Source organism: Diachasma alloeum, unplaced genomic scaffold, assembly GCF_001412515.2.
Source record: "Diachasma alloeum isolate Michigan unplaced genomic scaffold, Dall2.0 Dall_scaffold_00279, whole genome shotgun sequence".
In the NCBI taxonomy this organism is placed as follows: Eukaryota; Metazoa; Arthropoda; class Insecta; order Hymenoptera; family Braconidae; genus Diachasma; species Diachasma alloeum.
Genome location: NW_021680418.1, coordinates 1,076,426 through 1,088,843, shown reverse-complemented (window position 1 = coordinate 1,088,843; position 12,418 = coordinate 1,076,426). Strand labels below are relative to the sequence as shown.

The following is a 12,418-nucleotide window of genomic DNA, read 5'->3' as shown; positions in this document are numbered from 1 at the left end:
TTGCGATGATAAATTATCAATTATTTACTTAATAGAAAATTTACAGATCCATATTAATAAAAATTTTAATTCACCATTAATTGGAAATGTTTGACGATCTGACCGATGAGATTACACCTAATTCATTTTTATGGCAATAGGCGTTCTATGATTTATGTAACGTATCTTGTATTGTTTATTTTTGTTTTAAACATTTTATATTAAATAAAATTTTTTGGGGACACCTACGTGATGTAAAATCCAATGGAAATTGTGATATATTTTAGATTATGAAGATGGAAAAACAATTGAGATAATGTTCGAAAGACAGTCCATCCGGGCCTTAGTAGAAACCCATACGCTGGCGAAGTCGTCTAGAGTTTCTATGAAAGAGTAATATCACTACTGCAGAGCTAATTGAGGATTAGCTGGTTCAATTAGAATTCCGAAGTGTCAAAGATAATTTTTTTGCCATAAAAAAATAATATTTTTAGTCTATCTTTATCTTCAATTGTTTGGGCGTGTGACTTGAGGTGTGAAAAGTGGTATTGGGAAAGGCACGAATTGTATTTGTTCACTGTGCAGTTTCTAAAATACGTAAGGCGACCCCCCCCCCTCTCGTATGTATGTGGATACACAATGTCTAGCGACGATGGAAGACATTCAAGAATTTTTATCATCCTTAATATATAAATATATCCGGGGCGAAGTGGTTAATAACAGTAGTTGAGTTGACAAATTTCATAGACAATGAATCAATTTGCAAATATTGCTGAAATTGGTGGGTTTAGCGAAAAATGTCGAGGGACCTTTGTTCACAAAATTTTTAGACAATTTCCGCTAGACTCCTGGCTTCCACGAATGACATTCACAAATTATGTCCATGTCCAATTTTGAACTCATCAAGTGTCTTTTACAACTTCACTCCTGACATATGAGTAAGGGAGAATGGGGCAAAATGAAATAGCCGAAAAATTACCATTTGACGCAATTCAAGCAAGAAAAAAAAATTGTTTTGCTTGAATTACGTCAAACAGTCGTTTTACGACTGTTTCATTTTGCCCCACTCTCCCCTATGCAATGATACATACCAATCTGAATATACAACTTCAATTAATTAATTCGATTAATGTACAGAAATCTCTAAACACTAGATAATGGAAAATGTATCTATGCCATAATCGGTGCACCACAGAATAACGTATCCAAATGTACACATAACTACATTTCATTTTCCTTCGCATTCTCTCCCTCAGTCACTCTCTTCCTCTCTCCCTCTCTCTTTCTCTCTTATGCAGACAGGCATTTTCAATGCATCACATTCTTCATTGAGCCTCGACTTGTTAGCATTCTTGGAGCGATTTAACAATGGAAATTTTCAAAAGAAAAATCAATTTTTTATATCAAGTCACGTATTTTTAGTTGCCTCAGGTCATTGAACAGCAACGCGTCATTGGTTGGTTGATTAATGAGGGAAACTCGCGTCATATTTGGCCATCATTGGACACATTGAGAGACAGGAGCCGTATTTCTACTTGGTTCAAGTCCTGCAGCAACAGAATTTACACCGAAATCAGTATTTGTCAGATATTTTCAATTATTTTTTATAACAAAAAAAAAAGGTTCATTATTACTTTTCATTTAATGATGCATCAATGGTTATGTGATATTTTGAACTTCCCTCGCCACCTCAAACCCACCCGCTTAATCTGTACCATTAACAATGATGAGTACAGTGACCATATCATGAAAGTTCAATAGATCGATGGAATACTTCAGGAAACAAATAAATACAATTGACTTGTGAATTAATAACGTTATTCTGTGGTCGTCACATTGTCATCATACATTTTCCATTGTCTCATTCGAAAATCGAAATTCCGTGGTTATTTTATCACGTCATTGCCTACACCATATAATTTTATTTCATAATTTGACGTATCATTTCTTTTTTTTTCTCATAGAAAACAAGTGCAATAGCTCCAGGGGAATAGAGAGAGAAGAAAATTTATAAATAGAAAAAGTCAAATTTATGCTGGAAAATTTGATAAAATGCCTCGCTACATTATTCAAAATGATGAATAAAAAAATTTAATGCAGAAACAGTAGGGATGCACAATGAGTATATGCGAGGTCGCCTGGTAACAATTTATTGGAAATATACTGGAATCTTTTCATAAATTTTGCTGTATTTTCCCTTCTTTCGTATCGATGCTTTCATTTATTGTACGAAGAATATCAAATCAAAATATTTTCCCATCTGAGCGCATGTAAAGTGGGGGATACGTAATTCTCGGAATTTTATTCCCCTACAGTCCCTGTGGTATCCTGTACGAAGATTGGATTGCATTCCGTATTTGTAATACAACTTCCAAATTAATTCTGTAGTGAAGTGGTAAATTTAGAGAAATTAAAATTTTTTAGACAGGTTTTTTTGTGAATATCTTTAGAACCGGTGAGTTTGGAAAAGAGTTAAAGAGAGGGTCCTACGCGCAAGAAATTCTCACCACGAGAATAAAAGATTTTCAAGTAAAAAATCTTGAAATATTTACCAATCCGTCATTTACACGAAATTTTCATGTATTTTGTTACTGAAAATTCAGTTGGATCCGATGTTCAATTTCCGCAATGAATTAGAAAATTCCAGATAATTTAACGTAAAAAACCCTATTATCCTGAATTTCCAACCTGGATGAGAGATTTCGTGAACGATTTGATCTTAAATTCTTAATTTTCAAAAAATTTCCAACAGTGTAGTGTATTCGACGCTTGATGAGTTTCTCCATTTCTCATTTATTCGACCATATTTGCAAAATAATCTGCAAATTAGTTTGTTCTAGACGTATCTCCTGTACTTTTGATTTTCACTACAGAATCAATGTGAGAAATAATTTCACTGAATCCAGGTGTAAATTTTCCGTCGTTAACAAGAAAAAATGGTCACAATTTTCGAGCTATAAAATCACACCTGAATTCTGTCAAATTATTCCTAAATAGGAAATAATAATACGCTTTCAAGCAGGTTCTTGAGGGACTTACAATGAGGGAGTACAAATAGACGTGCGCGTAAAGTTTTCGTAATTATATGACTAAAAAAAAAATAGAATGTTAAAATAATGAGGAATAGACTTAAGCTACATTGATATATAAACACTAGCTTTCACTGATAATGGTCGCTGCTGAACTCATCGATTGAGAATAAACCGGACAAAAACAAACAATTTAAACATTTAAAATGTTTCTGTCCATTTTTTAATTCATTAATCATTAATCATTAATGCATCTTTATCCATTTGAGGACTTGAAAAGTTACCAATACATAGTCATTGTGCATCCTTGAAAAAAATAATAAAGATGAAAAAGATAAACAAGAAACAACAAATGTGCATGCAATAACAACGAGTAGATACAATAATTCTTCGGATTCGTTCGACATGAGTGACAGTAGTTGTTAATCAATGCGTAGCACATGTGAGGGACTAAAACAATGATAATTGGTGAAGTTGCTCAATTGTTAGTTCACGATTGAGTAAATGATAAAATGTAAAAAATTCCTCTCATCTTAGTGGATATGAAATTATCTCAATGAGTGATGTGGAAGGAAATTCCAAAATAAATCTCTCAACATTTTCCCTTGAGATTGCTCATTTCCAAGATAATTACATAAGCGTAGTTAATAAAACCGTTGTATTCAACATAGTTTATCTCGTTAATTGTTCAATTATCTCGATAATGAGTGAAACAAAGGGTTTATGTCAATCCCACCGTAAAACCAATTTTATGAGAATAATTTTGATTTTTGAGTATGCCAACGAATTTCTTCAGTTGGTAAACTTTTGACTAGAAAGAAATCAAATCCTCTCATTAACAAGAATACGACATTTTTCTGATTACATTTTCTCACTTCACTGCACGATAAACTGCATGACTCAATTTAAGGAACGAAGAATTATAGTATTAATGAACAATCAACTAGATCGATTATGTTGCTGAGTGGATTAGTTGCGTCTGGATTAATACTGATAAATTACTCATCTTTTTTTTATTTACTGTTTATTACTTCTCATGAAAAGCACTGGGAGACGCAGAAATAACAGTGGATAGGGATCAATATGTTCGAAATAGAATCACTGTATTTGTACTGTAGACAGGGGGAATACTCACTACCATGCCGAGGGGATTCATATGAGACCATTTAATGATAAATAGATCAATTGACATTGGAATTAAATTGACACTCACCGTTTCGAGAACCTCGAAGAGAGTTTTGAGAAGAAAGATGGCCTGGCTAGTGGACTTATCGCACTCGTATCCTGTGTGTGAGTATGTCCCTGTAATTTTTGCAACGATTCAATTCAATTATTAAAACAAATTTAAAAAAAATTAATGTAAAAGCATCAATTTGCAGTTCATTAAGGTTTGACTATAACTTCGGAGAAGGCGAGGTAAAATGGACGGAGTTTATTTAACAAGAACTTTAGTGAATCATTTTTACTTAGCCCCACTCTCTCCTATACTACTATACTACTATTTAATATTTATTAAAATTAGAAAATTGTCTTTTGGAGAAAGATTGATGAAATTATTTACCAATCATTTTCCGATATTAATATTTAGGCATTAATCAAATGGGTTAAGCACTATCAAAGATAACTATTGATGCTAAAGTTTACGTTTCGAGATACAAGAGAGTTTATTATTCTTGATAATTCAAAACTATCAGGGTTTAGTCAACTGTGAACTTTGAATCAATTAGCAGTTTGCTAATTATTTGGAAGCGCCTCTCAGTGAGCGTCAGCATCAATAGGGCTTCAGGAACTGCTGGTTATTCCTCCTTCTTACTCGGAAGCGCGGTTAATTATTCAATAGTTCAGGAAGATTCTCGCATGATTCAACTTTTGGGAGTTGAATGATGTGATTCACATTAGTGCTCAACGAAAAAAAGAAAAATTGAAAATTAGTTTGTAATTTGTAATTTTGAAGAATTTGGTTTTTTATCTGTTTTATATATCGAGATATTTGGAATAAAAAAACTTTGTAAACAATGCGACAAAATAAGACGATGTAAAATTCAATTCATTTTGCCCCGCATTTTATGTTAAAACTTTTTCCCGAGTTCTTATCTTGAAAATGATTCTGAACCCGCAATTGTTCTCCGATGGAATTTTTCTTTCAAGGTCCGCGTGTATTATCTTTCCAACGGGATCGTGGTTATTTTTTTTTATTTTGATAATCTGAAACAATCTTTAACAGTGAATGATAGACTGCAAATAAATGCTTTCACCCAGAAACCACGATATTCTTTTAAGTTTACCTGAGTATGATTTCGCTGTGCTCGGTTTTGACCAGAATGGAACGTACTGCGACTGGGAACATTCCTTGGAAATGCTGGCGTTGTGGGTGTTGTCAATCTATTACTCGGTGACACCCCCAAGCTAAATTGAAGTAATTCATCCATGAGTACACCTCAAATTGTGTAATCCCGGGTATAACGGTTGAACAACTCATTAAATTTCGAGTTAATGACAATTATAATGTAATTATAAGTTGTTATAATAACTTTCACATACACTCTTGGACCCACACATAATAATAACCGAGGAGAAATTAGTAATGAAACATTAACTCATAATTATCATGGAAAGTTTAATTTGACGTACGAAATAAAAGAGACCCATTCGCAGCGAAAGGGGCTCTTAAAAATAAGAAAACCAACTCAATGCTTTTATCTCGAAGCTCAGTAGATTTGCAACATTGAAGTAAAGCACACATGCCGTCAGCACTAATGAGTTTCATTTGATGAATCATACTATGAATGAAGGTTATGAGAAAATGTGAATCAAAAATAATTCAAATGAAACCGAGAGAAACGAGTACATAAAGCTACACGTAAAATAAAAATGTGTTAGTGGGCGAATGATGGTAAAATGACCAAAAACTATCCTAGAGTTCCTACGTGAATGAAATTTCAATCGTGTTTCAACTCAATTTATATTTCTAAATTCATAGTTTACAGCTCCCAGTAGGCGACGAGAAACTTGGAAGCTCGAATTTTACGAGCATGTAGATTCCCCAAGAGAGTTAGTGGCCGAAGGTATATGTGGATATAAAAATAATAAAGAAAACGAATTTCCGCCGAGATGTGAGGGATAACAATGGTCACTTGAAAAAAAAAAATCTCCAGTGAAATGATAAAATGAAACTCGTCAACTCATCCTTGAAATACCTGTTTGCTGTAAATCTTCGAATCTCATAGGAATAGCCAAAGTTGCATAGCAAAACGGACACTGAATTTTTTTTGATAATCCTAATGATTTACTGAATTTTAAGAAATGGGATCATTTATTTTAAACGAAAAATACGATCCTTTTCCTTTTGTAATGAACCTAGACGGAATTAAATCGATGAATTTGTCATTGAGTGAAGAACATCAATAAAAAAAGGTCAAATGTGTCCATTTTGCCCCACCCTTCCCTACTACGAAGGTCTCGATGACAATTTCGGCTTCTCAAGATTCCCATTTAGTCGACAAAAAGTCATTTCGAAGTGGAGTTGACACATTTCAGTTCACTCATAGGATTACCCTTCACTACTGAATTTTTAAACTCTTTTTCTTTCGAAAAACTTCAATTCAAGAAAATGGGGGGAGCCTGTACCTCTGTCTAAGAGGATCAGCAGTTGCGAGTAATGAGTTGTGAGCGTTCCGTGGTTGATTATCCAGTAGTGAATTGTCACTCGGTGGTACTCCACTCGAGGAACGGTGACTTGCACTGATGCTGGCTGACTTGATATGACCACGTGTTGGCCTAGTGCCCTCGGTTAAGCTGTGCATAAAACTAATTCAACAGATTGCCCCCAAATAATTTCACCGAATTTATCCTAACATTTTATTTTCCTCTCTCAATTTCAATCAATTATTCCGGCCACGATTGAACCATGTGCTATTCCTGGATTTTCATCAGACTTTATTCTACAAGAATAATGTCACACACGTGGTTGATTAATCTCAATGAGGGAGAGACAAATTCTGCTGAGAATTGTCAAACGAGAGCTCGAATTAATTTCCGAAGAGGTGATTTTTGGGAATATGGTTAAGGGCACGGTTAAATTATCTTTCCAATGTTATCTAGATTGTTTTTGTCGATTTTTTTGTATGGAAATTTTCAGTGAAAAAAATTAACAACAAAGGATCTAGATCACAAGCTTTGACGGCTTCTGAAATTTACCCATCCCCAGGACAATGCCAACATCAACAACACATGAAAAATCTACCTGAAATGTTACATTTCCTCACAGTTTACAGCTAGACTGATTTCGAACTATAGTTAAAATGTCTTGTTTCATCCCTCGACTACTGACTTCACATAGCGTAATAAATTAAATATCTATAAAAATGCTACTGATGTTGTTGAGATTTAATGATCAGAGTCTTTAAAAATTGATGAAATTGATGATATTGGTATCATTATCAGGCAACAGCCAAGCATGCTATAAATAATGCAACAAATAAATAATCTCACTGAGTTTCGTTCACTCTCTATTCGAATCTCCACAAGTATTAACAATTGGTAAATTCCTGCTCGACTACACTCTCTTATCCTCATGAAAACAGTGCGCAATTGTTGGTTAGTACATGAACATATTCGTAATCAAACGATTTTGTGCATCAAACTCTAGAGTTAATGACCTTTCATGCACAAAATCCTATTGTTAAAATCAAAAACCTTAATCAAATTGAGTTGAGTGTGAACTGAATGAACCGTCGGTTCAATTTTTGATTCAACGTTAATTGTAGTTAAAGTGGAATTGTAATGAGTGCCCTACCTTGGTACATCATTAGTTCTTTCCGTAGACGATGACGATGTCTTGGCTTGATCGTACGATATAGTACTGCGTCTGCCGACTGTTCCCGGAGCTGGTGATGTCAACGGTCGTACACCAGCAACTCCGGTATTTATCGTATTACTCTTTCCAACTCTGGCTTTTCCACCGGGACTCGTACCGACGCCTAGAATGAACATTGTCACTGCAAGTCTCATTAGATGTGGTTCAACACAAAACAAACCAACGTACGATCAAAAGATAATCACAAACGAAAAGACTAGCAAATTAAGCACATCAGCGATTTCTTCACGTTTTTTTCTATTAAGAGCCGGATGGGTTATTTTTCGAATTTTATCTCGATTATTTTTCCATCTTCATAATCTAAAATGTATCACAATTTACATCATTACTGGATTTTGCACCACGCAGGTGTCTCTAAAAATTATGATTGCACAATCGAAAAAAGTAGAAAAAAAACTAAACATTTTCAAAGAGCATTTTAGCAATTTCCGATTATCCAAATAGGGATTAATAAATCATTATTTGGATAATCGATGTCCAGTTTAGAGTGTGTACAATCATAATTTTTGAAGACTCCAGGGCTATGTAAAACTGAGTGACAATTGAAGAAGATTTCTTATTATCAAAATAAAGAAAAAAAACGACCAAGATCACATTCGAAGGATGATACACACGGGCCTTAATTTAGAAAAATTAATTAACGAATTAATTACGTGGGTTTCCATTCGAACTCAACAAGTAGAAAAAACAAAACTCCAACAAAACGATCAATGAAAAGAGGGAGGAGGAAAAACGAAGAGAATTGCCTTGGGGGTGAACTCTACATACAAATTTCCTTTCTGAAGTGATAAAAAATTGTTCGCGCCTCGCTTCCAAGCAACAAAAAGCATCCTAAATCGCCCCGATCGAAGGAAAAAAAATGGGTGAAATAAAAAAAATTGCTGTTTTGTATATCTCACGTGGTTTATCTGAGGTCGTAATAATAAACTCACTGGTATCGAGCTGTCCAGGACTATTTTTTGGTGCTGCTGGCCTCGCTGCTGATACACGCGCACTATTCTCCTTGATGGTAGCTGCATCAACAGTATTTTGACGTTTGAAATTACTACCACCAGTTGATGTTACTGTACCACCTGTACCAGTTGTCGCATGGTTGTGATTCGTTGCGTTACCTGGACTTGGGGCTCCGCCTAATTGTTGAAATTCGGGGTATACCCACCACAAAATGAGCAAACATGATTTATGATTTATGATTTATGATTTTGTTTTTTTTTTGTATTAATGTGAAAATGTGTAAGGAGAAAATACAGAAAATTTGAGGATTAGATTCGTTGTTTTTTTTCTTATTAGAGCTTGAAAAATTGGGAAAATTAATATTTTTAGTCGGTTGCAATGGGACTTACGAAGAGTTTCACCACCAGAGGAAGCACGTCTACTGGGTTTAGGATTGCTTGCAGAAATACTCCGATGAACACCTCTGTGTGATGGACTTTGTACGGTACCACCGGTACCACCTCCTGAACCACCACCACCTGAACCAACTTGCGGCGGTATATTGCGGAGTGAGAGCGAACTGCCTGATCGGGAACCATCACTCTCGGGCTGAAAGAATTTATGAAAAATTAACAGGGATACATGAGCTCTGGTCAAAAGGATATGAGGTATTCCAAGCCAGGGATAGCCATATCCATAAATTCAATTAGTTAATATCATTCTTAAATTTTTATTGTTGAAACAATCGTCCATTTAAATATCAAACTGCCCCAATCGTAGAAAAAATCGACATCAATTTCCAAGAGGGTGAGGGTCAGCCGTTGACCCTCAATTAATCATCAATCAATACTCTCTCTATTTACATAATAATGGACGATACATTGATTTTACAGAAATTTTAATGTTAAGGAACACAATATAATTTCGGAATAAAAATCATAAAGACTGTGCAATTATGAGGAAATAAAAAATTGAGCACATTTTCATTCGGAGAAAGTTGAAATAATTCACAGATGGGAAAAATAAAACTACTTACATCAGTCGTCTTTCGGCCAAGTAAAAGATAGGTAGCGAATACATCGTCATACTTGGCTTGTCCCAACGACTCCTCGATTTCACCCCTCGTGTATCCAAGAATGGCTAGGGCTTCTGTAATACAGAGTTGCCAGAGGCATAGTCACATCCAATCAAACAAATCAATTTGCAACATCAATCTACACATTTCAAACTTTTGTATCAAAATAACTACGAAATTATATGGTGCACAATGATGAGAAAAAAATATTATCATCATCAATTCAAGTAAGAAAAATCGTTTTTCATGAACTTCTTTCATTCTTGGGAGTACTGAGAATAATAATTTTCCATTCAGTAGAATGAAAAATTATTGAAAATTGAGATGTTGTACCACTTCCATACAATTTCTACATCACCAAATGATTGTGCACCAGGAGAAAAAAGAAATGATAAATACAACGATTAACTAATGACGGACACAACATTGCATATGAAAATAGATAGGAAGTGTTTATATACATACTGGCAGACTCACCTATCCTCTTGTGGTCTTTGTAATCTGGTTCTGGTTCTAAGTACGGTTTCAACTCATCATCCTCATAACCCATGTTCATCCACTTATCTTTCATGATATTCTGTCAATGAAAAAAAAAAGGAAGACCATTAATAAAGCCAATGAGGTAGGAAAATTATAATTTGGCTCACAACGAGAAAATAAATGAAGGTGATTAGTCGAACCTTATCACCACGTACCTCAAGTGAGGCTCGCTTCGTCGGATTGAGCACCAGGAATTTTTTCAGTAGATTTTCACAGTCAGTTGACATATAAAATGGTATTCGATATTTTCCTCTCAATACACGTTCCCTTAATTCCCTTAAGGTTGAACCGTCGAATGGCAGTGAGCCAGATACTAATGTATAGAGAATAACACCCAGTGACCAAACGTCCACCTCCGGACCATCATATTTTTTTCCTGAGAATATTAATAAACAGTTGTGTAGAGTGGGTCTATCTTGAGGGGAGACTACTGTGAGTTTTAAAAGTCGCCGGCTATTGAAGTGAGATTTCTCATCCGTTGTCTCCCCTTAATTACATATCCTTTTTTATTTATGATGTTTATATTTATGAAGATGTTAGTTTGATAATTGAATGGAATCGAAGAGATAAATCATCTGTATCGTTGAAATTCAGTAGTGGCGGGGCGATTAAAGAGCATGAGCCTAGTCAAAACTGTTGACATACTTCTCATTCATCTCCACTATACCACCGAATTGAATAAAATTAAAATTAACAATAAATAAAATTCAAAGTAAAATCACCGATTTTTAAAATGTTTTGTGGAAAGAAAATGGACGTTATCTGTGCAACAATATCATTACATTTGATTTTTTATGGCTCCCACTTGGTTTTTCATTCGTGTTTAAATCAAATTGCCTAGAATTATCTCATCAATCAACGATTTTAGGAGAAATTGTAGAGACCTGTTTATGGAAAACGCCTTGGACTTTAGAGGCTATTTATGTAGCATGAGGCGACATTTATTTTACAAGTAATGATTCTAGTTATAGACTTGTAAGAAGAAACAGTATTAACTTAGAAAACAAGAATAATCAAAAGTACATTTTGGCCTACATTCTGTTATTCTCATTCTCCTTCAACTGCCTCATTACATGAATCATCCTGGGACACGGGGCTTCAAAGAAAATTTCAACTTTAGCAGAAACGGTAATTTATATGCTCTTTTTACGTCAAAACTTTTCGTAATTCTTATCCAATCATTTTTTAAATCATGACACGCTTTCATAGAAACTTCCGACACAACTCATTATAAGTGTCACTCTAGGTGATTAATGGGCAATTCTCTCCAACTATTGTTTTTACAAACGCCTAATTCACCGATAGAACTCTTACGAGACACCCAACTAGATAAACGCTGTCAATGAACTCATTTCACGACCAATGAATGTAAATAACTGTCACTCTTTTAAGAGTCATTAATAAAAATAAACAAGCAGTATTGGATGTGTCCTCTATTCTTTCCTACTCCGCAACTGAGCTTTGTAATAAGACAATCATAATTAATAATATATTTACCTTGAAATAATTCAGGTGCCGCATAAGGTGGCGAGCCACAGAATGTATCTAATTTGTTGCCAGGTGTGAATTCATTGCTGAATCCAAAATCAGCAATTTTAATATTCATTTCACTGTCTAATAATAAATTTTCAGCTTTTAAATCCCTGTGAATGATTTTCTTCTGATGGCAGTACTGTACGGCTGATACAATTTGCCTGAATTTTGCTCTAGCCTCTTTCTCCTTCATTCTACCATGCAACACCAAGTAATCGAATACTTCACCACCACTAGCATACTCCATCACCAGGTACAATGTCTTTTCAGTCTCGATTACTTGGAACAGTTTAACTATATTGGGATGATCCAACATCTTCATTATCCTTACTTCACGGAAGAGCTGAATGTATAACACAGAAATTTCTGTTAGGGAATAATTGTCAAAGGAGCCAACTTGCATTCTCCTGGTAACAAAATTTCACGGAAACAAATCGAAGATTGTGTCAACAA

At 34.7% G+C, this 12,418-nt stretch overlaps 1 protein-coding gene across 18 annotated transcripts in view; it reads right to left on the bottom strand.

Annotated features, from left to right (window-relative positions):
- Window positions 1–12,418, bottom strand: part of LOC107038207 (serine/threonine-protein kinase MARK2) — a 54,164-nt gene that overhangs the window by 6,815 nt on the left and 34,931 nt on the right. For 7 of the 18 annotated variants that reach the window (XM_015257150.1, XM_015257157.1, XM_015257160.1 and 4 more), the window contains 10 exons: window positions 11,930–12,308; window positions 10,573–10,808; window positions 10,358–10,469; window positions 9,854–9,966; window positions 9,228–9,426; window positions 8,817–9,014; window positions 7,804–8,005; window positions 6,636–6,803; window positions 5,294–5,414; window positions 4,222–4,310 (listed from right to left, as the gene is read on the bottom strand). In XM_015257150.1, the coding sequence (XP_015112636.1) occupies window positions 4,222–4,310; window positions 5,294–5,414; window positions 6,636–6,803; window positions 7,804–8,005; window positions 8,817–9,014; window positions 9,228–9,426; window positions 9,854–9,966; window positions 10,358–10,469; window positions 10,573–10,808; window positions 11,930–12,308 (1,817 nt within the window). Of the gene's footprint in view, window positions 1–1,035; window positions 1,527–4,221; window positions 4,311–5,293; window positions 5,415–6,635; window positions 6,804–7,803; window positions 8,006–8,816; window positions 9,015–9,227; window positions 9,427–9,853; window positions 9,967–10,357; window positions 10,470–10,572; window positions 10,809–11,929; window positions 12,309–12,418 lie in introns of those variants that run through there. The other 11 variants (XM_015257155.1, XM_015257164.1, XM_015257156.1 and 8 more) reach the window with 9 other exon arrangements.